Below are 25,192 nucleotides of genomic sequence, written 5' to 3'. Positions count from 1 at the left end.
GGCCCTCTTAGTGGATGTTGGTGGTAGAGCAGGTAAAAAACTTGCAGACACATACAAATTTGGTGTATCAAGACACCAAATGTTTTTTATTCTTTTAGATTTTTCTTATTACAATAAACATAACAAAATAAAAAAATCTTTTTTTTAGCAATAATCTGGTAATTCACCTCTTTCAACCGTAGGTCTGTATTCCAAATAATTCATGAGTTACTGCCATGTTAGTGCCGACAGTGCATTTTAAAGTGTAGGCTCAAAAAGGGCTGTGGCAGTTAAGACGCTTTTCTGTGGTGAGCATTCTGTGCATCTATGTGGTTTAGTTGAGATGAGATTCTTCATGAAAGTATGTGACATCACAGATGGGAAGTTATTTAACTTCAGTTGATTTGCTGACAGGTCATTTTCAAAGATATGCTTTGTGACAACTTATTTCGAGGGACATTTGACTTTCAGTAATTGTTTTTCCAAGTCAAACCTTTTTGCTGGTAAGTTTGTCACAAATTATTAAAGTAAATATGAAAGTAGCTGATGAATATATTTGTTACGATTGATTGCTACAAAATTTTTATTGTGATACATATATCTTTATATTTATCGGACATAGGGCTCAAGCACATGTTTACATTTAGGATTATAACACCTAGTCCTATTAAGCGAATCTGCTATAACAGCATAAATGTGACATTTAAATAATTTTGAACAGTTTGCTTTTTTGTGGCCGAAAAATAAATGTATTTGCTGTATGATAATTTTTAACTGATATGTTTTGCAAATCTTCTTGTGTTCAAGTTGCAGTCTGTCTAAAAAACAGAACTCATAAATTGTGTTAAATGATAAAGAGAATTTAAAGTGAATATATTATGTATTAATACTGCAGATTTCCATTATATTTATGGTGTGCTTTCTTTAGGCCTTGTGGACAATTTAAAATGTTTTGGACTCTGACAATGGCGTTGGCCCTCATATCTGAAGTTGATGCCTGTCCGGAAACCTGCAAATGTGAAGATATTGACATCATAACCTGTTCACACCAAAATCTACTGGAGTTCCCTCATCTGCCTCGGGGTACCAAGCAATTATATGCCACACATAATAAAATACAGACTCTCCCAAGTGAAGGTTTGGAAGAATTGTCAGTTCTCGATATTAGCAAGAATCGCTTAAATCTGTCACTGACTTCAGACAGCATTTGGCAGAACATGAGCAATCTTAGCAAGCTTTTTCTGACTGGAAATGCAATTGTCCTATTAACACCAAAACAATTCCAAGGACTAGTGAACCTTCAAGTGTTAGACCTCAGTGACAACTCCATTGAAACTCTTCCTCAGAAGTTCCTTTATGGTCTGATCAAGCTCAAAGTCCTTAATCTGAACTTTAACCGCATATTCAGTTTATCTTACGGGGTTCTGGAGGGTGCTCCTGCCCTTATGGACCTCCAATTGAAAAGCAATACGATTGAGATGATAGAAGTGGATGTGTTTGAAAACTGCACCAACCTGGCAAATCTCTATCTGTCACAAAACAACCTGAAAAGTGTGAGCAATAAGATATTCAGGGACGCCACAAGTCTGGATCACCTTGATCTTAGTCGTAATGGGCTAGCTGCAATACCTATCAGTGTCATCAGCAACATCCCAAATCTCACTAGCCTCTACCTTCAGAAAAATCACCTTACTAGTATTCCTGATGATATTTTCTCTGAGATTCCTGCATTGAAGCATTTGGACTTGAGTTATAATGCTATTGTTTCCCTTTCTGGAGCAGCCTTCAGAGGTCTTTCTCACCTGGGTACATTACATTTGAGTTCTAATCTTTTACAGTCCCTAACTTCACAAGTGTTTGAAGATTTAGGCCAACTCAGAAACCTTAATTTGTATCAGAATAATCTGACGTCCCTTCCGAGTAATCTGTTCAACAATTTAAGCAAGATAAGAGAGCTCCAGTTGGACAGAAATAACCTGTCTGTTATTCCACCAGATCTATTTCACCCACTTAATAAACTATATGATCTACAGTTGAACAACAATCATATCTCTGAGCTCAGCAGAGAAACTTTTAAGACTCTTCAAAAGCTTAACTATCTTGATCTCAGCAACAATGATCTTCAAAGTATTTCAAAGCACCTCTTCCAAAGGACAAAACGCCTGGAATATCTAAATCTTGAGAACAATCATATCCGCTTAATTTCAAAGTCATCCTTTCAAAGTCTAAACAGACTACACATTCTGAAACTCGGAAACAACCATCTGTCCAGTCTTCACGGGGAGCTTCTGACTAATCTTAGTCGTTTACGGGAGTTATGCCTGAAAGACAACCAGATAGAAACCATCCCTGTTGGATTTTTTGCCGGAGTAACCAATTTGACCAGTCTAGATTTGTCCAACAATAATCTGCATACCATGTACTCTGATAACTTTAAAGATCTGTACATGTTGAAAGAGCTGGATCTGAGCTTCAATAGACTTGCAGCGCTCCCAGAAGACCTCTTTATATCTTTGCAAAATCTTCGAATGCTGCACCTGCAAGAAAACCAGCTGACACACCTGCCCACCAAAGTGTTTTCTGTTATAACCAATTTGAAAGAACTCGACTTGGAAAAAAACCAGCTCCGGCATATCGATCCAGCACAGTTTGAAGGCTTAGTGAAGTTAACAGAACTCGACATTAAATCTAATAATCTGCGTTCAATGGAAAACGGGTCACTGATTCCTTTAAAAAACCTAAAGCATATTCATCTTGATGGGAATCGGTGGGATTGCTCTTGTAAGTCCATTTTGTATTTAAGTCAGTGGTTCAATGATAATACTAGGCTGGTGGGAAATAAGACCATTATGTGTTCCTCTGGCCAAGATCTTTCCTCTCCAGCTCGTTCCCCATCCTCATTGTCGCAACATTGCACAAGTGCTACCAGTTTTTCTTCACACATTCAAAATATTAAGAAATTCACAGTTTTCATAGCGTTCTCCTTGACTTTTTACTCCCTCATTGTTTAAATTGCTGAGCTATGCCAGCTTTCCATACGTGTGGTTAAATTTAGGGCTTGTCTGCATGCATATATCTTTTTGATTTATTGAATGCAAATGAAGAGTTTGGTTCCAAAATTGTTTTTCAAAAATGTATTTATTTAGTTATTATGGCTTAAATCAATAGAAACCAACTGCAGTTTGATTTATATTAATTGAAATGCACAACAATTATTTGAAAAATGTTGGGCAGATATCAGAGAATCCATTTACAATACATAACAATTTAAATATAATGCTGTAAAATATACCGCAATCACAAAACCCCTACTTAGAGTGCATAACAGGATAAAACATTTCTGAGGGCAAAAGGGAAATTCCACTTACTCATTTCTAAACGCTGCCTTTCACTTATTTGAGCGCTTCGAAGAACCTCAAATGGCGGCAAGCTGTGGTTGTGTTGCTGCAAAACTAGGTTGGATCTGTTTTGTTCATAGACAAGTAATGTATTTCTGTTACTCTGCTTTCTCTGAAACATGTTTTTGATGACTTAAATTGTCAAGATGTAATACAAACTCAAATGAATGCACTGGGTAAAAATGCTTGAATAAAATTCTTTAAATGTTATACATCTGACATGTTTTATTGAATTGTAGAATTATTTTAACACGTACAAATTATACAATATGCAAAGGAAAATGCAAAGAAATACTGTGTAAATGTCAATGTCCATATCTTTTATGAACTCAAGGCCACCGTTAAATAATGTAGGTATTGCCAACCTTTCAGAATTGTAAAGACTTTATTTTGCATTTCCAAAAAGTACTTTACAGTTCATTCAACATTCCTAAAGGTAAACTGAAAGATGCCATCTATTTTACACAACACAATTCAAATAAGAATGTTTAGTCTGCTAACTGACTAAATGTAAATGTAGTGACAGCCATCATACTGAAATATAACTTTACTGTATATTTACAAACATTTATGGCTTTTCATATTTCTCAAATAAGCAAAACTTTTCCCACATTTGTCGCACATGTACGGCTTCTGGCCCGTGTGAATGTGCATATGAGCTTTGAGAGAATTAGACTGATTAAAACCTCGTCCACACACCTCACAGGTGAACGGCTTTTCTCCGGTATGTATCCGTTGGTGCCTTCTGAGATTTCCTAGGGTGCAAAATCCTTTTTCACACACTTCGCAACCAAAAGGTCTTTCACCTGTGTGCAAGATATGGTGAGCTTTGAGGCTAGCCTGTTGACGAAATGCTTTCCCACACACCGAGCAACCAAAGGGCTTCTCCCCCGTATGAATTCTCTTATGTACCTTTAAATAGCCCGCACTCTTAAAGGACTTTTCACACACAGTACAGTTGTATTTAGAGATGACTGCGTCCGTATGCTGGTGAGATTTTAAGGCGCTGATGGAGTTAAGAGTCTTTCCGCAGATCCTACAAGGAGCAGGCAACTTTCCGGCATGATCCTGGAAGTGTGTTTTTAGCGTATTTATGCAAGCATACACCCCGCTACAGACAACACAGTTGTGGCCGGTTTGCCCTTCATGCAAGGTGAGCATCCACTTCTGTACAAAGCCCTGACCACATGTTTTGCATTTGTGCGGTTTTTCACCAGTGTGAGTTAGTTTGTGCGACTTGAGCGTATCCAGCTGGTTGAAACTTCTCCCGCAAGTCTGACAGCTGAACGGCTTCTCGCCTGTGTGGATTCTCTGGTGTCGATGGAGATTGTTACGAAGGCCGAAGCTCTTTCCACAAACATCACACGTGTACTGCTTTTCTGCCGAGTGGACGACTAGATGCTTCCTGAGACCGTAAGCTTGCTGAAAAGATTTCCCACAATCTTTACATGTAAAAGATTTGCCTACATTATGACTCTTCTGGTGAGATTGGAACTCTTTATATTTTGTGAAAGTCGTGCCACACTGATCGCAAATATACGGTCCCTTGTGAAGCTGACGGTGTACATCCAAACCGCGTTTATCTGGGAAATGCTTATCACATTGTGAGCAGTGGAAGGGCTTCTCTGCTGTTGCTGCATGGACAACCCAATGAGCTCTCAATCGCACATACGAGTCAAACTTCCTTTTACAGTGTTTACAGTTAAACTGTTGAGCTTTTCTCCGAACGCTCACTCGCACATTGGTGTTTTTTGAAACTTTCACATTTTTTGATTTTTCTGCATCCTCCTGCATTGCAGATGAGTTGATATCTTGCTCATTCTTCTGTGATGGCACAGCTATTTGCTTTTCCAGAAAGAAAAAGAGATCAATAGAAGCTTACTGAGAAAAAAGTTATGCAAACTGCTAATCTAATCCACTTCAACAGAGCACAAGAGCAGTTTATCATACTTCAATTGTAAATCAATCAGTTTAATATAATATAAATATTAGTGTTAGGTTGTAAGAACTTTAAAAAGTACATCCTAAAGACTTACTGTTTCAGTGTCTATGATTTTCTCCTGTCCCCAGTTCACAATAACAGCATATTTCTCTTCAGTAGCTGTAATAGCATAACTGCACATTTAAAAGGATTGCTCTGAAAAACAGTTGCATGTTATGAAAGAGAAGTAATAGTCCTCACCAAACATTATCTGGTCCGTGGACTGATTTCTGTGGTGGCTCTCAGTATCTTCCTGTACACTATTGTGCTGTTTCTCACCTTGATTCAATCTTGAAGTCAAACTGTCCTGTGGCATATCACCGGGACTCAATTCAAGTTGCAAAATTGCAGAGAAAAGCTGGCACAGTTTAACCCCAGCTTCCCTTGCCTGCTCTTCTAAAACACAGTTCAAGTGGGTCTGAAACAGATGAATACAAGAGCTGTTACCAATTTGTACTTAAGACATTTTATGTATTTATTCTATTTTTTGCGCATGTGTGCACTGTAGATGTATATGTTCCTATTTATCTATATTCCTGGCGCAGATATTGGCCGTTTCTCAATTCCAACAACGGGCTTGTGTTCTCGTGAGGCAGCCAAGAAGAACTTGGATGGATGCGCTGCATTGACTTCTGGGATTTCAAGCGGGTTCCGCGCAAGGCTGCATTCAATACATTTGAATGCTTGTATGAGTTCTCTGTACTTGAGTATTCATAAGGACTCGGTTGTTGATAACGTAGAGTCAAGGCCGCATATTGAGAAACGGACATTGGTTGTCGTGCGTAATCTAAGCATTTAATGCAATCCACAAAGATACAAAACGTACGCTGCAAACAAAAACACGGTCACTCCGTAAATTTACCGTAAACTCGACATTTGCAGGCTCGTTGACTGCAGTATCTGCCGGTTCAGACGTGCCTCGTGAGAAAACTTTAGTCATTTCATAAACAGTGGTTTTTACAAATGTCTCCAAAATAGCGAAGACCTCAGCCTCCAACAACGACATGATACCTCCTTTGTTTTTGATGGATGTTATAGTAAGTTAATGCAAGAAATATGGTACATTTCACGATCAATTCCTTGCACGTTCTTCTGAGTGATAATGTAGTACGTTTGTGCTCACTGCTGCCGCTGCTGGGCTGGCGATCCGTTGCGTATATTGAGTATTTTGTTTATCTTTGACGTCATCTCTTGCTAAATAAATCAAAAACATGATCTAAAGAACACACAAAATCAAAACAGATCAAGTCGCAGAGAAATTACAAATTGCAATGCCTATTTTGTCAATGAAATATTGAAGCGTTTATTATAAAAAGTTCATCAATGTGGGTCATTCTCTTTTTAAAATTTGTGTGCCCTCATAATCTTTACTTAAAATCTGAAAATGTGCTTCCGTCCCGTAATGACTATCCAAAGAGAATGACATATGTTAGACGGCTTTGAGCGGAGCATCCGCTTACTCCTCCCCTTCAACTTTCAGTTCCATTTCAAAATGTTGTTATATTCAAAATACAGCATTATTTTACACATACATAGATACATACAGTTCTGTGTAAACTATGGATGTGGCAAAGCAGATCTTCACAAAATTCCAAAACATTAAACTTATTTATTTTCCAACACATACAAAATGACTGTTTATAATTTTACATGAAAACTTTTAAGATTTCAGAACTTTGATTGAAGTTGGCAAAAATGTTTGACACAATGTTGGGCTATATTATAGTTTTTAATCAAACACGTTTCAGTTGAATTAAGCAGGCTGAAACGTTGCTCAAAGAGGAGTGCATTTGTGATCCTTGAAGTTTCTTTGATAGGCAAAACTTTTCCAACAACTGGTGCATGTGTATGGCTTTTTTCCCGTGTGAACATGCATATGTGCCTTTAAATTGTTGGGTTGTGTGAAACTCTTCAAACAAATGTCACAGGTAAATGGCTTTTCCCCAGTGTGCACAAGCTTGTGTCTTTTTAGGTTTCCAGATAAATGAAAAGCCTTCCCGCATATTTCGCACTTGTGAGGCTTTTCACCAGTATGAGTCCGCAGATGCATTTTCAAAGAGCTTGACAACTTGAAGTGTTTTCCACAGATTAAGCATTTGTGAGGTCTTTCTCCTGAATGCAAAAACATATGGGTTTTATAAGAAGCCCTCAGTGAAAAGTCCTTCCCACAGATCTCACACTTGAAAGGTTTCTCTCCTGTGTGAAGCTGCTCGTGCATCCGAAGGGAATGAACGCTGCTGTATCTCCTGTCGCATAACTTGCAAGTAAAGGGTTTGCGGTTATCAGAATGAAGCTGTAGATGAGTTTTCAATGCATAGGCAGAGCTCAGATACTTCCCACACACATCACAGCGCTGAGCGCTGCTCTTGTCTCCAGCACTTCCGATCGGTTTGTGGGTCAGAATGTGATTCCTCAGGATGTAATTATACTGAAAAGTTTTCCCACACATTTCACACATAAAACGTTTCTCTCCGTGTACTCGCATGTGACCTTTGAGAGTACTTCTCTGGTTAAACCTTCTCCCACACACCTCACAGACGTAGGGCTTATCACCGGTGTGAATGAGGACGTGCCGCTTCAGAGTCCCCGAAAGCGCAAAACTTTTACCGCAGATTTCACAAGTATGCGGCCTCTCTCCCGTGTGCACACGAAGGTGATGTTTCAAAAGTTTGTGGTACTTAAAACTCTTATTGCAGTGGCTGCATTTTATTGGCCGGTCATTTGAATGAATTCTCTTGTGGTAGTTTAGAGTGCCAATCAGAGAAAAGCATTTTCCACAAGTCTCACATCTGTATGGCTTCTCGCCCGTATGCACTCTTTGGTGCATGTATAAACTTCTCTTGACTGTAAATCCTTGTCCGCATATATCACACGTAAATGGCTTGACTTCTGCGTGGACCAGTTCATGCGCCGCCAGGTCTCTGAAGCTCTTTCCACACGTGCTGCAAGGAAATTTCTTCTTCTCGTACTTTTGGTTATGTTTACGGAGATGAGTCTCCAGTGCTCTTAACAGTGTGAATTTCTTCCCGCATTTCTCGCAACTGTGAGGTCTTACGATGGTATGCACACGTTTGTGCTGCAGCAAGGAAAACTTCTTCGGAAAAGCCTTTCCACACTGGTCACATTCAAAGGACTCTTTTTCCTCAGCAGTTTCAGTTTGCCCGGCTGGTGTCTGCATCATAACTACTTGGGCTTCAGAAAAGCCTATGCCATCAGAAACTTACAAAATGAAACCAAAATAGGACACAGGTAAGTTTTGTACAATACTAAAATGTTCAAGAAAACAACAGTCATAGTATGTATAATTCGACCCTTTTACATGATTGGCATTGTGAGACAGTAGTTGCATGATTATAAACAAGAGTCTGTGAGGATTTGACTGCATGTTACCATCACTGATGAATATGGTCTGGATAGCATCTGCGGTGTCCTCCATCAATAGACATCCACTTGAATTACTCTCCAGCACAGGCTACAATCCACAAAGCAAATGTTTTAAACATTAAATAACCTATTATATATATATATTATATTTTGTGTAAGATTGTGCTTACTTTAGCTCTCATGGTGGTTATTTACAAAATAAATAATATACATGATAGATGAAATCACATGATCACAAAAATAACTTAAGCTGGAGTTTCACATACTGTGTCACAATTAAAAAATATTTGTCAAATGCACCCTGATAGCACGCTACATCTGGCAGACAACTATTAGACGTCTGCAAGACATCTGTAATATATAGTTTGCTCCTCTGCAATACGTCTCACAGACATCTGCTGTCAGATGTCATATAGACATCTAGAAGACGTCTGTAAGATGTTCATGACTTAGAATGGATGTAAAACTGCTCTTTCTAAGAAGTTAAGCAGATGGCGCGACACGACATGACAATCTGCTTGTACTTAATGGGTTTGTCATTTCGCACTGCATCCAGTGTGGACAAAATTATACAAATTATAATGGGTTCTGGTCACGTACGGTGTAGACATGGTGCCAGTATAAGAGATACAGTCAAATGTATTTGAAAATTTTAAATGTAAACTTGGCCATTGAGATCAGCCATAATTTGTCCACTCATTTAGCAGAAAATACCAACTTGCTCACTGCTATTATGTATTAGGAGTTGTTATTCAGAAATCTATTAAGGTTGAGACTGTCTATATTAGAAGTTGTGTTATCACTGACCTCACTGTTTGCTTGTTGCTGGAAAGAAGATGCCAATGGTAATTTAGCTGCTGCTGACTCCTTCAAACGACTCACAGTGAGATATACAGCATCACCTGTAAATCAGGAACCAAACAGAAAATGATCACATAGCAAATCAAAATATACCATAAATGTAGAGCAGTGAGATTTCAGTGGTGTCTAATATAAAAACGTAATTTGAAACCTTGAAGCTGTTTTTTCTGGACATATTTTGTTCTGTCCACATCACGTCCCATCTGAAATAGAGTTGTCCTAAGGTTATCTTGATCGCTCGATGTTTCTGGTGCTACATCTGAACAATATATGAAGAGACTGCAAATCTTCCGCACTGCTTCTTTGGCAAACATCTCCATAATTGAATTAAGCTGTGTTGGTAAAATAAAAATGTTAGAACGAAGTACGTTACGAGATGGGAATCATATTTGTTTAAGTCATCACCCGATAAAAGAATATAAACAGTACATACTTTAATTAAAAAAGTAATAAACATCAAACAAAAATGGACTTACAGACAGGTGTTAGATTTAAGAAATTCAAAACAAACGTTTCACTTGCAAACACGTAACCTTAACGTTAAGCTACAGTCGTAACACCATACATTCTTACCAGTTGAGTTTGAGAATCGTTTGGTTTCATTGTAAAAGTCTTTTGAATCTCCTCCTTGGCCGTGTCCACCAGTAATGAAGTGATCAGAGTGATTTGATTCTTAAAAAGATCATAGCTGGACATTATGAACAGTGAAGAGATGCGCAGCAACCTATCTAAACCCGTTTTTGACAGCTTGTTTACAAGGAAGTTTAATCAAGATGGACAAAAAGCGCTGGTTAGGTAGACCTAATCTGAAAAACTTTGTATAGATGCATTAGACAATGCGAATAAACACCCATGTGTCTGATAATGAGCCAATGAAAAGCCAAAACAACAGCAGTTTTGCATTACGCAAATTCCATTGAAAAGTTGCTTTCAGCAGCGGCAAGTACTTCCGTTTTGTTTGTGACTATTTCAAAATAAACCCCATATTCGCCCCAAATATTTCTGGTTATGGTTTAAAAATAAAATATAAATCGATGTTGTAACAATTATCAGAGATTCGCTTTAATTGAATATTAAACCGTTGTCAAAATATATTGAAATAAATTGGCTAGTTGCTAGCACAGAACAATTTCCGGGAGATATGCAACATCTTCAGAATAAAAGTCTTCCACTTACACGCAAAGCAAGCACAGCAATTTTAGTTATGTAGCATAAAAGATCAATAATTATTAAGACATCAATCCTATTACAAATAACATCAATGAACAGAAGATATTTACATCTTAGTGATGCAAGTTTTTTTTACCTAACATTAAAAAATGTAGCTTACATTGGCATTTTATGCATGCTTAGGGTTTCACTCCAGTATGGATTTGCAAGTGTGCTTTAAGATGGTTGAGTTCTCCAAACCCTTCCTCACAGACCTCACAGCTGAACGGTTTCTTCTCTGAATGTCGCTTTAAGTTTCCACTGCAGTTAAAGGACTTTCCACACGTCTCACTTTTGTATGTTTTTTCATGAGTATGCGTCTGCATGTGCATTTTCAGAGAGATAGACCACCTAAAAGTTTTCTCACACACTATGCATTTGTGAGGTCTTTCTCCTGAATGACAGAACATATGCATTTTGAAGGACTTCCTAAGTGCGTAGACCTTACCACAGATCTCGCAATTTAAAGGTCTTTGTCCTGTGTGAAGGTGCTCTTGTATCTGTAGGATATATATGTTTCTAAAGTTTTTCTTGCATAATTTGCATCAAAAGGGCTTGTGATCTTTTGAATGTTGTCGTTTAGCATCGAGCACATTAGTTTGTAATGAATCGGCAGAGCTTTGAAACTTCTGCTGTAGCGCCGATGTGCACATTTTCTACAACACATTTTACATGTAAATCGCTTGTCACCTGTGTGCATCTCAAATGACCTGAAGAGTTTATTTGCATAAACTTTCAAAAATTATGTTTTTTATTACTTTATCATGTTGTGTTGTTTTAGTTACCTGTGTTTTTTTGAGTTATAATTAAAACAACTCCACTGCAGTTTGATTGTCATTAATTGGAATGCACGATTAAAAACATGATTTTTGAATAATTAATCAATTGTTGACACAGGTTAACAACAAAATCATTCAGAATCTTATAGAGATACTTCACCCAAAAATGAAAATTCTATCATCATTTACTCAGGTTCGAGTTGTTCCAAATGTGTATACATTTCCTTTTTCTGATGAACACAAAGATATTTGGAAGAATTCTTCCACATTTGAAAGAACTCGAAGGTGAGTAAACCATGAAAGTTAGATTTTTGGGTGAACTATCCCTTTAAGAATGTTATTTTCAAATAATTTCCTTTACTGTTGATGATCTAGTCTAGTGTTTGTTTTACATTAAAGTCAGTTTACTGAGACAAGGAATTAAAATGATTTTTAAATTAAATAATTTTATTTACAGTGAAATCCACTGAAGAACACAGCACAATTTAGTATCCTGTCTGTTCAATATTCTCAATTCTATAATCTTCCATGTAGTATACAATCCAGTGTTATGTGCTGTATAACAGACATTACAAATATAACAAAATTAACATGTGTTAAGTGTTAATACTTTCAGGCACTTTATCATAAAGGTTTACATTTGTGGTCATTGTAATTTCTAGCATATGCATAGCTCTTCCCACATTTCTGGCATGTGTAAGGTTTCACTCCAGTGTGCATCTGCATATGTGCTTTCAAATTGTTGGATTGTCCGAATCCTTTCCCACAGACTTCACAACTGAACGGCTTCTCTCCAGTGTGAACTCGCATGTGTCGGTTTAAGTTTGTAGCTAACCGAAAGGACATTCCACATGTTTCACACCTGTGCGGTTTTTTTCCTGTGTGAATGAGCATGTGCACTTTGAGACCATTTGGCAGGCCAAAGCCCTTCCCACAAACAGAACATTTGTGAGGTTTGGCTTTGGTATGAACAACCTCGTGCATTTTTAGACCAGATCTCTGAGTGAAAACCTTACTGCACAGCGAACACTTAAATATTGGTTTGACTTCTGAAGGAATTGTCACAGCTGAATGAAGCTTCTCATGTTCCTTAAGTGAATCTGGACCGCTGTAGCTTTTCCCACAGATTTTACACATGAATGGATCCTTTTCTGAATGCAGTCTCTGATGTACTATTAGTAGAGAATTACTACTATAGCACTTTCCACAAACCTCACAACGAAAGGGGTTTATCTCAGCTTCAATTTCCCCATTATCACTATGTGTGAGTAAGTGTTTCTTCAAAAAGCAATTATAAACAAATCTTTTCCCACATATTTCACACATGTATGATTTGTGGGTGCTGTGTATCAACATGTGACTTTTTAGAATTTTCCTCTGACTAAATCGCTTCTCACAAACAGAACACGCATACTGTTTCAAACCACTGTGAATTTCCAAGTGTCTATTAAGATATGCCACGCGTCCAAACTTCTGTCCACATATGTGACACGCGTGGGGTTTCTCTCCTGTGTGAACAGCTTCATGTAGTCGCAAATTTCTCCTCATACTGAAAGCCTTGTCACAGAGGCTGCATTTAAATGGTTTTTCAGGTAAATGAATTTTGCGATGGACAGCAAGGCTACCTGAGGTTGAAAACTGCTTCCCACATACGTCACAGCAGTATGGTCTTTCCCCTGTGTGGATTCTCTGATGAGCCTGTAAAGTCGTCTTCACAGTGAAGCCATGTCCACATATACCACAAAGATATGGCTTTACTTCCAGGTGGACAAGCTCATGTGTCTTTAGATCTGCAAAGGTCTTTCCACATGTTTTACAGGACTCTTTCTTCTCCTCAGTGTGACGCAATAAGTGTTTCTGGAATGCTTTTAAAAATTTAAACTTCTTTCCACACTTGTCACATTTGTGAAAGATGCTTTCTACATGTTCACGTTTGTGCCGTTCTAGTTTATATTTCCTGGTAAATGTCAGTTCACACGCATCACATTTGTGGGCAACCCTTTGTCCACACTTGTGCTGTCTTAGTCTGGATTTCCTGCTATATGTCCTTCTACACACATTACATTCGTATGAAAATTTCTTCCTAATTTTCTTCGGTTTCGCACGGTTTTCTTCTGCCAGTGTGTCTGAGACTTCCACCTCAACAGAGACTCTTTCTTCAACTAAAAAACCATAAACAATGTAAGATTCCAGCTGCTAGTGAACGCTACAAGTATGGAAAAAATCATTAAGTTCAGATTCTAACATTTTTTGTATTTAGCAGTGTTAATTCTGAAACATGATTAAAATACAGCATTCATACAAACGTAGAGTCTGTGAAAACATACCGTCTGTCAATACTGCTTGTATTGGCTTCACATAACAATGTTCCTCTGAACTAACTGCAACCACTGGTCCACGCTAAAAGAAATGATAAATACAAAAACTGTTGAAAAATATTTAGTAAGTAATACATAGTCAGACCATATGAATAATAAACTAACCTGTTGGTCTTCCACAGATTCTTGCAGTTCTACATTTTCATCATCTAACACAGCATCTGGATTCTGACCCAGTGGAGTAACTGATGATTCTGGAGATTCGTCTACAGAATCTGGGAAGAGCAATGAACTTCATTACTACTATTAGCACGACCATTTTTTTAAGCACAACAAAAATGTAATCTTGTTTCAAATTTACTTTTCTGGTCATGGATCTTACAAACAAACAATGCGTTTGAGAGAGAGAGAAAAGGTCTTACCAGGCAAACCACTGACACTTTGAACACTTTTGCTCTCTTCTGGAGTGTTTACATTTTCCTCCACTGAGCTTTCCAAGTTTAAAAAAACATTGTAGCCGCTTTTCATCTGAGCTTGTTTCATTGCAATGCAATAACTGAAAAGTCTGCATATTTTCTGCATGGCCACCTTGGTAAGGGTCTCCATCACAGCCGTGAGCTTTTCCTGAAACAGACATTAGCTTCAAATTAATTTTACAATTTTTTCAGCAGCTTTCAACCAAAATGACACAGAATGAAAAATGTCTTTATTTAGATAATAACAATAAGCTTTTAGCAATGATAAACAAATGTAAACTATGTAAAGTTATGGGTTGATGATTTTCTGTACAGCTATCTGCTAGTAATGCAAGGAAATAATGGAACTGACAAATCCTTCGTTAGAAAACAACAGTAAGCAACATACAAAAAGAGAGGAAACGTACAATTTCGAGCCGTCTCTCGTGTATTTTAGAAGTCACATCTCCATCAATTTCAGTTAGGGACGCAGACTTTTCACAATCAAAAACTTTCTGAATTTCGTCTCGGGCTGTTTCTGTCAGCAGTGTCATTATGGACTCTGTCTGTTGGCGAAATAACTGATACTCCGTCATTGTGCTCACGGATAAACTGCAATTTCAATCATGTAAAATTTGTAATACTGTAAGTTAAAAGAGATGGCAATGAAAACGATATCTTAACAAATTGAACCGCCACCGCGGTCTCTCCATTTTTAAGGTTGATTTCCGTTTCCGTTCTCGTATCCTTTCAAAAACGAACATTTATTTTCAAAATAAAAGTTAAAGCTACACGTGCAATTCTAAAGACAAAACATACTGAAGAAATAGATTTATGTATCTAACGTTTGTATGCAGTTTTCGTTTGACAGACATCCGTTCAGGTACCACGCGCTTTTTTTTTATTTTGAGCTATTCAATTGTTACATTTGGCCGGTCAATTTGAGTGATCTTTATTTTGAAAATTATAAACTTGCCACTTTTCCGGTGTACATACTCGAGTGTGTTAACTGTGTCGGGAACATTTGACCGACTTAGTGTTTTACTCTTTTAAATTAAACGTGTGACATTACAGACATTTCGACGAGATCATCACTAAATAACTAGATAGTATCTTGGAAATGTCGGGAGAGACAAATCTCCAGGTAACTTTATAACTAATTCATTCATTCATTTTTTACATTAACGTTGGATAAATGTGATTTCAGAACACCAACACTGGCTTTGCTTTAACGTAAACTTAATTTAACAGTAAGGACGTTTATATTGATTTTCTTCAACTCCTTAACACACACCTTGTTGTAGTCACATTATTATTGAGAATGCTGGTTTGTTTTTATTATCAGATCTTAACTGTCTTTCTCACACAGTTGTTGTCTGCTATTCTCCAAATAAGAAATCTCTGTATGAATGGTGTCACGCCTTGCTTCTGTGTAACGGACACAGTGTGAATAGGCATTATTGTCTTATCTACTGAAGGCAGGAGACAGGGGGTTCCGCCTTTAACATCAGCCTGTCCTGCTGCATGTGTTCACTATACACCGTTTTCTCTCTTACTGCAATTATCAAAAGACATCAACTCATTTCAACTATGGCAGATGGACCTTATAAATACATAAGGGTCAGAGCATGTTTAAAATGGAAAAAAACCTCTGCAAACTACTATTTTAGTGGTTTAAAATATTATTTGTGTTTTACAGGATGCCGATGGCAAAGTCAGCAGGGTGATCCGTGTTGGCACCAGGAAAAGCCAGGTAACCAATCTTTTCTATATTTATTGTACATTTTACACATTTTCATTCAACAATCCGAGGGAAAACTCAATGTTGTCAGAAATATCAATTAAAGTTTGTTTTTGAAATATTACAAAATGACCTAGGACACATACCATTTTTTAAATATCACATCACCAGACACATATTTGACATCATATCCATTTGATAAAGTTTAATATATTAGCAGTTTTACAGATCTTTAAAATGATAACTCAATCCATGTGAAGATTAGTGTTTTCTATTATAATAAATACATTAAGGATTTTTGATGTGTTTTCTACATTTGTTGTAAGTGTCACCTCATTTTATCACCAAGTATGTAGGCTTAAAGGTTTTTGGAAGTTTAATTGGGTGTGTCCATCATGATAGGATTGATAAGGTTTTTGTCTTTGTCAGGGTGAGTACAAGAATACTAAAAGTTTTGTTATAGAAACTGGTTAGTACCTTATAAAAAGGAAATGCATAAATTGATCCTTACACTTAATTGGAAATTGAATATTAATAATAAATGTATTGTTGCCTGTTTATTTTACAGCTGGCCCGCATTCAAACAGACAGTGTCATAGAGAAACTCCAGGAGTTACACCCTGATGTGCATTTTGAAATAGGTATTGTCCGATATGCATATCTGGTTCAATTGCTCTGCTTGTTTTTTGTTTGACAATACAGACAATCTTTTCATTGTGTTTCAGTGGCAATGTCGACAACAGGAGATAAAATACTTGACACAGCTTTATCCAAAGTAAGTCCTTACCCCAAAACCCTTATAAAATAGAGGCACATTTATTTTATAATAAAATGCAGTATTGGTACTGAATAAATTGATTAGCATTGTGAGGTGTTTACTTTAACATATTTTAACTGGTGTTTTCAGATTGGTGAAAAGAGTCTCTTCACGAAAGAACTGGAGAACGCTTTAGAAAAAAATGAGTGAGTCCGTCTTTCAATTCCTTTTTTAATATTGTTGTTTTTAGTACATCACCGCTACACAGATGTGTACTTTGGTCTTTCAGTGACTTTGATGTATCAAAGGTTTGTACTTCAACACTGGTCCTTTATGTTTCACAATGAATAATGCTGTTGTAATATTTGTGTCTTTGTAGGGTCGACCTGGTCGTGCACTCCTTGAAAGACTTGCCTACTGCTCTTCCTGTTGGTTTCACTATAGGAGCTGTGCTGAAGTATGTAAAATAAAAATAGTGTCTTATGTTCTAAAATGTTCAGATGTTTCTCAACATCTTAAATGTATTTTATCCTCTGTAAATAGTTTTATTGTAATATTTGGTAACTTACTTATACAGACCTTGTTTCTAAGTAATTTCTAGTATTATTACTCATCTTTTACTATTTTCTTATGTAGTTGATTGTGCATTTATTTGTTCGGCCTGTAAATATAAATTTAACATCGTGATTGTCATTTTTTTATTCCCTTTTAAAGACGAGAAAACCCTCATGATGCTGTTGTACTGCACCCCAAACATAAAGGCAAATGTCTAGACTCCCTACCAAACATGAGGTAAAAACTGTGGTCAATGCACAGAAATATGGTTTGCATCATTAAAAATGTTCTGTAAAATAACATTGTATGTTTACAGTGTAATAGGCACCAGTTCTCTTCGCCGGGCTGCACAATTGAAAAAAAGATTTCCCCACCTGGAGTTTAAAGACATTGTATCTTTTATTGCACTGTTTTGTCCTGTGTACTACTACAAAATACTTGTATCTAATAAGTAATGATTTCTGAAAGATTAAGGTTTTATTAGAGATGTTTTCCTTAACATCGCTCTTTAGAGAGGTAATCTGAACACTCGTCTAAAGAAGCTGGATGAACATAACGACTTCTCTGCCATCATCTTGGCAGCAGCTGGTCTTCGGAGGATGGGCTGGGAGGGCCGCATTAGCCAGGTGCCTCTATTCTCCATAACCATTCGAAACACTGTTATCCCTCATGAGTGCTACACTACAGATTATTGCATCACTTGTTTGATTAATAATTGTCAAGGACATGCCATTTTAATCAGCTGTTTCATTATACGTTGACTTGTATTTGATATCCTTTTTGTCTTGTTTCAGATTCTTGGGCCTGAGGAATGCATGTATGCCGTTGGACAGGTAAGTAGCTTTCAATTGGCTTATAGTAGAGGTATAAATAATTCAGCAAGATGTAGAAAATACAGGCCTTCACTGTTTCCTTATCAAAGTTCTCTATCGCAATGGTTTGCAGTAACTGACTGATTTTTGATTTATAAGTAAAGCTGCCTTACAGACTGCTCTCACTTTCTTGTTAAAGGGAGCATTGGCTATTGAGGTGCGTGCTCGAGACCAGGACATCCTTGAGATGGTGTCGGTTCTGAATGACACAGACACTGTCCTGAGATGCATCGCAGAGAGAGCGTTCCTTAAACACCTGGTGGGCATCCTGCTTTACTATAAAACCTCCTGCTTCAATTCGCTGCGCTATATATTTAATTTACAGTCTGCCACACATTTGTTTTCATAGGAAGGGGGATGCAGCGTTCCAGTTGCTGTTAACACTGAAGTTAAGAATTCACAGGTAGGAGAACTTCATATGGTTTACTTTCAACCCAAAAGTTCAAATGATCACGATCAAATGATGATTTGCTTTCACAGCTTTACCTGACTGGAGCGGTGTACAGTCTTGATGGCTCGGATAGTCTGAAGGAGACCATGCAGACAAGCATCAACTCAAACAATCAGGTTGTTACTCCGTAAACATGGTTTCCCAAACACTCCACCTGTCTGCAATTAGTAAATATGTGAGGTTAAAGAACATATTTGAACATGCAAATCATCATGCGTGTTATCAATTTTGAGATCAGTTAATAATCTCTGAATTTTAAATGGATTTGGAAATGTGTAATCTCATTATTCCCAGATCGAGGAGCAAGGGAAGGTTGATGAGAAGGTCCAGCGTGTGGGTATCACAGCTTTAAAGGTGTCAGGAGAAGACCAGGATGCTGCAGTCAAGTTAGGAGTGGACCTCGGGATTCTGCTGCTCAGCAAAGGAGCCAAAGAGATACTGACCGTAGCCAGACAGCTTAATGATGCACGATAGGTATATCATGTCCTGTATCTGAAGATAAATGACCTCATTCTACATACTTGGTCTTTTCTATTCAAAAGATCACATACAACAATCCATCAAAATCTCCTCCTAGTAGTTTTATAAATGTCCATGTCTGTCAGTGTTTAGGTGTCATCATATATACATGCACACACACACGCACGCACACACATATATACTACCAGTCAAAAGTTTCTGATCACTCTTTATTCATATTTTCCCATCAAAACCATGAAATAACACAAGTGTAGCTGTGGGAATTATGTTGTGACTAAAAGCATCCAAAATAAACAAACTCTGCTATATTTTAACATCTTTAAAGTGGCCACCCTTTGACTAGAATCGTACATTTCCCATTTTATCATCCAGCATCTTGAGGTCTACACCTGGGAAGATTTTTATACATTACTGAAGGACTTTCCATCTATGCTGGACTCTTAATGACTGCTTTTTATTTATTATTCGGTCCAAATTTTGGCACAATTATATTTTTTACACAAAAGTGTGAAACATTTACACACCTTCAGATTAATAGATTTGTAAAATCATGAAAACCGGAACCGGTGTGTATATATAAGTGCGTATATATACAAATACATAAATTACTTATATATATATTTTCTATTTTAATTTGCAGTATACCATTGTTGGAGTCAAATAAAATAGTTGAGATGGCAGCTTTGCTTTGCAAAAATTCTAATTCTGTCTTCACTTACATAGTATTAAAAGTTTTTAGTTCTGTTAATCACAAGAGAAGATATTTTGAAGAATGTAGGAGAGCAAACTGTTCTGGGGTACTTTTGACTACCGTTGTATTCTATGGTAGTCAATGGTGGCTAAGAACTGTTGGTTACAAGCATTCTTCCAAATATCTTTTTCTGTGTTCATCAGAACCAAGATATATATACACATTAGGAACACCTCGCGGTGAGTAAATTATGACTTATGAGTTAAAAAAATTATGAGTTTTGCTTTGGTTAACTGTCCCTTTGAGTCAAGGTCAGTTTGTGGTTACTACTGAAACACTACTGAAAGACTTGCTTAATAATCATAAAAATAACCGGGTTATTCTGCATTTTCGCAGTTATGTAGCTATAACACATTTGTTAATTTTAATCTTACAGTGACCTTGTTGTACAGTACATCAAATTCTTATTCATAAAAAAACTATCATACAATGGTTTGGTGGCCTTGGCTGGTCTCTCAGGTTAATGTGTTTTGCTGGTTTTAGATGGCTTTGAAGGATTTGTCAGGTGGGCCAGACACCTAAACCAGATGAAGACAAGTTTTCCCAGATTGTGAGACCAAATTAAACCAGCTATGTTTTTTTTTTTGCTTTTTAGCCCACAATCATGCCTTTTTATCACGAAGTGCGTGTTGTATTTAAACATGCTCATTTGAAACTTGAATTTTACTGAGATATAGATCTTTCAAGCTGCTCAAAGTGTCAACCACATTTTTCCTCTGTGTCATGATTTCACTAAAAATATGCACATGTGAAGGTATACAGTTTACCTGTTGCTTTGAGATGTTTTCTTCCCGTGTGTTGCTTACATTTTCCCAGTAACATGTTATTCCCCGTGTAGTTGTTATTGACCCTTTTACATTTTAAACTTCTTCAGTGCCTGGAAAATCTTTAAATCAGTGTGCAAGTATATAATATAATATATAATTCTATGGATTGATTTGTATTTCCTTATTTCTTTAGTTCCTCAAATGTATAGATGAAACCAGAGATTTCATGTGTTGTATGATTAACTTAAGCCAGTATTAATGTGTTGTGTTATTCTATAGCACTGATTTTTGTATGTATTCGGGCTATTGACTGGCCAAAACCAAAGTGATTTAAAGTGAGCATATATTAGAGTTTAGATTATGTAATTTTATCATTTTTTAAGGGTTGATTTCTACAATTCTAATTAAATGTTATTTTAGTTAACTTGTTTTTAATTTGGGAGGAGACTTTTACACTTAAATGCAACATCACATTTTGGTGCTTTTATAAATGGAGTGCTTAAATAAAACCGAATAAATCAGCCATACGATATAAATCTGTCATGTATGTTTGTTTCCTGCAACATCTAGATATTTAAATCAAAGTACATTGTGACAGTTTCTGTTCTTTAAATGTATATGAAGAGTAGGGCTTCCACAAAGTGACACATTTTGTAACAATTAAATAAATTGTATTGACATTTTATAACGTGTGGTACTGCACCTCAGATATCAGGCAGACTCGTCCAGATGCGCTCTATGAACACATGATCACATTTTATGAGCTTGTGGCGTCTATCAACTTGTTCTGGCATGTTGCCATCGCGTCCTGTCATCTTAAAAAAGAAAATACATACCACAAAATACATACCACAGAGCCCAGTCTATAATCTTAACACACTTTGATAAACACGCACGTATCTTTGAGACACGTAGCCTAATATAATGGATGTATCACTTATTGAACGAAGAACCTTAATCACAATAAAATACGATTTGTTATTTTTTTCTAAAATAGGAACGTATTTAATAGACGCAGTTGGCACGTGACGTCAAAAACAGCTGATATCCCAAGTCTGCAGCTTCAACGCAGTTTTTTCCAACCTGATATTGCGACATCAGAAATAGTCAAGTTGATAAAAGTCACAATTAGAACACGCACATTGTGAAAAATAACACAAACGCGTTCGTAAGATCATAGATACTGATTCATAGTGTGTTGGCGTCTCCATCTCCTCAAAGTTCCGCGTCACACCCCAGGGCGAATCGCTCGAGCTCAGGACTAGGATGCCAGTACTGTGCGGTAGCTACTTGTGTCGTGCTGCACTGGTTTCATTAGGCGGAGCTGATCTTCAAACAACAACCAAAAAAAACATAAACCGCACATCTTAACTACATAAAGCGCTTCGTTAAATAAAAAATCCTTTCCAGGAAGAGCCCGGTAAGTGATTTATTTCCCAATTTTGAGCATTTCGATGTTTTACTAGCTCAGGCTGCAGGACTTGCATTCAATAGTAAAACAGTTGAATGATGTCCGCTTTATAATGACGATTGCATACATATTTGATTTACCTATTTATCCTACTTTTGAATTAGTATTCTTGACTATACTGTAGTCTCTCTTTTGGGCCTCAATATTTTTGCAATAACAGCAAAAACAAATATGTACTGTATGGCATTACTTTTCAATGTAATTATGTATCATACATGTGCATGGAATAAACAGAGAAACTGTGATAGAACCGTATATACGCATGGATTAGCCTACATTAGCAAACCTAAAAGCCTAAATCTCTCGACTCTCTCTCTCTGTGCCAGCTTAACATTTACTTTTTGTGTGTATGTGTTTCCAATAGCCTACTCTGTTATATTATAAAGAATTGTTCTTGCAATTATTAAAACCTCACTAAATTATTAACATAGTAAGTATATAAAGACTTTCTCAGTGAATATGAGGGGATAGGTCACATACGGTAAGTGATCATAATGTGACTTGTACGTTCAGATACATTTTTTCACTGCTTACAATGTATTCCAGCAAGATTTCTTTTATATAGGCTAGGTTGTCTCCACGAGGCACAATCTTATAAGTCTCCTGTGAATTTTAGAGTGATCCCCTCCTAACTGGCGTTCTCTGGGGGACCAAATCAATGATGTCTGTCTCTGACCTGGCTTTTCACATTTGAGCTCTGATTTCGCTCTTTCACACTGACCCCAGGGAGTTGCTTCTACCCGGTCAATTCAATGTGTCAGCCCAAATGCTGCCTCTCGGAGGAAACAAAATCCCAGCCTTTTAAAAGAGCTCCCAATTCTATAAAAGATCTTAGGCAGAAAGATAAAGAGGTACTATGCGTTTCAAGAGAACTGTAGATTTTCCTTTCATTTTGAAGGCGATTTACCATTAGATGACTCAGTTAAGTACCTCTGACATATTATTTTACTAAATGTAACCAAGCTGTTTGTCGCAGTAAACATGGATCAGGATGTACTGTACGTTTCTTTTGTTACAGATAAAATGTTCTTCACAAGTTGCAAAATCATTTAGCCTCTGTCTCTTCTTACAAAATATTTGTGTGAAGCCCTTGATTATAAATTTGGATTCGCCACCAAATACAACCTTCTCTTCTGCATGTTCACCCTTAGATGTTAGGGATGGCAGATAAGGCATCTGATCCTGGGTCAGTTAGTATTATTATGGAGGATAGACCACAGCCGCAGGAAGCTCCATTGCTAACTCATCTGAAGAAGGTGGAGAACCACATCACGGAGGCACAACGTTTCTCTCACCTTCCCAAACGCACGGCGGTGGACCTGGACTTTAGAGATCTCTCCTACACCATCAGGGAAGGACCGTGGTGGAAGAAACGAGGTAATAAGCTTAAGAAAGTTCTGTCGTCATTTACATACTATATACTAATTTAGATTAGCATTTTGGCCATGGCAGTCAATGGGGGCCAAGAACTTTTCATCTAAACATTTACCTCTAAAATAAGATGGTTGTTTAGAGTAGCCTTGAATATGCTTGGCATTGTATGTTGAATGCTGATGTGTTATGCTTATTGCTTGAGCTGAGATATATTGTCTAGTCATGTGGGACAAGATCTGGTACAGTGCTTTTCACTAAGTTATTAGTGAAAAGACACCGATGTGAAAGGTTGCTATTTTACAGCCTTGCTGAACCAACAGTGTATTTATCTTTGTAATGCGAACACCTTGCTATCTCTGCAAGTGAAATTGTATTAAATAAAGTGAGATCACATAATGATGAGATCACACCTCTAGCGGGAATCAATAAAGAGAACAACATTTTCATTGTAGAACTGCCTATAATGATTCATGTTATGGTGCTTGTGGCTTGAGGAGTAGTCCACTTCAAAATAAGGCCCCATTGACTTTCCATATGCAAATTACTATTAAAAAAGGTCACGAAGACAATAGGGTCATCAACAGTGATAATTTGTAAGTCTTCAAAAGCGTTCTCTATATGTGCAGTGGAAACAATCTTAATGAGTTAAACTCGTTTCAATGTGCATAGGGGTGTGATATTTCTGTAAGAATAGGGTTTTCAGGCTGACATGCTACTAGTTTGCAGTGCATTGGAGCTTTAAAGTCAGGCTTTGAGAGGATTGCATTGAAACTGTACTATTAACTGTTGTACTCACTACAAACCTTTTTTAAGGAGACGTTTTGGTCTCAATTGTAGGTGAAATTAACGCACCTGCTGGACTCGTAGAAAGGTCAATGAGCAGACTTGTCCAATGTAGATTAATTAGCCATTGTACTTAAAGGGCCTAATTCTTTCTTCACCTTTATCATTCTTTTCCTCATTTCTTAGTTTAAGAGAAAGTATGTAGTACAGTCATGAGTTTCATGGATTAAACCATACGTCTTATTTGAAGTGATTAACTCTAAGTAGACCGTTTGTTCTAGATGTGAACAGTATGACGGCTTGCATATGTTTTGCGTCCTTGTAGGTTTTAAGGCCTTGATCAAATGTCTGTCGGGGAAGTTCTGCAGTCGGGAACTTATTGGGATTTTGGGACCGTCTGGGTCTGGCAAGTCCACTTTGATGAACATCCTGGCTGGGTACAGGTAAGGGTACACAGAGAATAAAAAAATAAATATAAAACAGTGTGGCTGGTCATTTAACTTGAACTCAACAAGCTAGATGTTATACATTATAAAAATAACTTTTGTCATGTGCAATAAAGGGAAACAGGGATGACGGGAGAAATCCTGGTAAATGGAAAGCTCAGGGACCTCCGAACCTTCCGAAAGATGTCCTGTTACATTATGCAAGAGGACAAATTGCAGCCGCACCTGACTGTACAAGAAGCTATGATGGTGAGTCTACAATGATACGATGTAATTCAAGATGCCCCCTGCTGATGGTTTGATGCTAATACCTCAAACTCCAGTCACATATGCAGAGAACTCTTTGAACTCAATTAAGTGTCTTTTAAATAGCAAAGGAA

At 37.2% G+C, this 25,192-nt stretch overlaps 4 protein-coding genes across 4 annotated transcripts; 2 read left to right on the top strand and 2 right to left on the bottom strand.

Annotated features, from left to right (window-relative positions):
- Window positions 1-432: 432 nt before the first annotated feature.
- LOC306908990 (uncharacterized protein) lies at window positions 433-3,587 on the top strand. Its single transcript, XM_079482315.1, has 2 exons — window positions 433-482; window positions 908-3,587. Exon 2 carries the CDS (start codon window positions 927-929, stop codon window positions 2,988-2,990), a length of 2,064 nt encoding a protein of 687 aa, XP_079338441.1. The 5' UTR covers window positions 433-482; window positions 908-926; the 3' UTR covers window positions 2,991-3,587.
- Window positions 3,588-3,801: 214 nt separating this feature from the next.
- Window positions 3,802-10,565, bottom strand: LOC306908056 (uncharacterized protein). The gene is made up of 9 exons (XM_079480643.1): window positions 10,177-10,565; window positions 9,755-9,935; window positions 9,550-9,644; window positions 8,749-8,830; window positions 7,147-8,577; window positions 6,221-6,390; window positions 5,560-5,776; window positions 5,414-5,478; window positions 3,802-5,222 (listed from the first exon to the last, which is right to left on the bottom strand). The coding sequence occupies exons 1-9, from the start codon at window positions 10,297-10,299 to the stop codon at window positions 3,936-3,938; spliced, it is 3,651 nt and encodes a 1,216-aa protein (XP_079336769.1). The 5' UTR covers window positions 10,300-10,565; the 3' UTR covers window positions 3,802-3,935.
- Window positions 10,566-12,025: 1,460 nt separating this feature from the next.
- On the bottom strand, window positions 12,026-15,106 carry LOC306908471 (uncharacterized protein). The gene is made up of 5 exons (XM_079481361.1): window positions 14,793-15,106; window positions 14,332-14,533; window positions 14,075-14,184; window positions 13,919-13,991; window positions 12,026-13,753 (listed from the first exon to the last, which is right to left on the bottom strand). The coding sequence occupies exons 1-5, from the start codon at window positions 14,958-14,960 to the stop codon at window positions 12,216-12,218; spliced, it is 2,091 nt and encodes a 696-aa protein (XP_079337487.1). The 5' UTR covers window positions 14,961-15,106; the 3' UTR covers window positions 12,026-12,215.
- A 235-nt stretch (window positions 15,107-15,341) lies between these two features.
- Window positions 15,342-21,261, top strand: hmbsb (hydroxymethylbilane synthase, b). Its single transcript, XM_079481360.1, has 15 exons — window positions 15,342-15,508; window positions 16,064-16,117; window positions 16,674-16,746; window positions 16,831-16,880; window positions 17,013-17,068; window positions 17,242-17,319; window positions 17,577-17,654; window positions 17,734-17,809; window positions 17,930-18,043; window positions 18,212-18,250; window positions 18,429-18,548; window positions 18,639-18,692; window positions 18,770-18,856; window positions 19,035-19,214; window positions 20,455-21,261. Exons 1-14 carry the CDS (start codon window positions 15,485-15,487, stop codon window positions 19,212-19,214), a joined length of 1,083 nt encoding a protein of 360 aa, XP_079337486.1. The 5' UTR covers window positions 15,342-15,484; the 3' UTR covers window positions 20,455-21,261.
- The last annotated feature ends 3,931 nt before the right edge of the window (window positions 21,262-25,192 follow it).

The sequence above is a fragment of the Barbatula barbatula genome (assembly GCF_947034865.1).
Source record: "Barbatula barbatula genome assembly, chromosome: 19".
NCBI lineage: Eukaryota > Metazoa > Chordata > Actinopteri > Cypriniformes > Nemacheilidae > Barbatula > Barbatula barbatula.
Note: the sequence above shows the minus strand (reverse complement) of the source record. Positions and strands in the feature narration are given on the sequence as shown.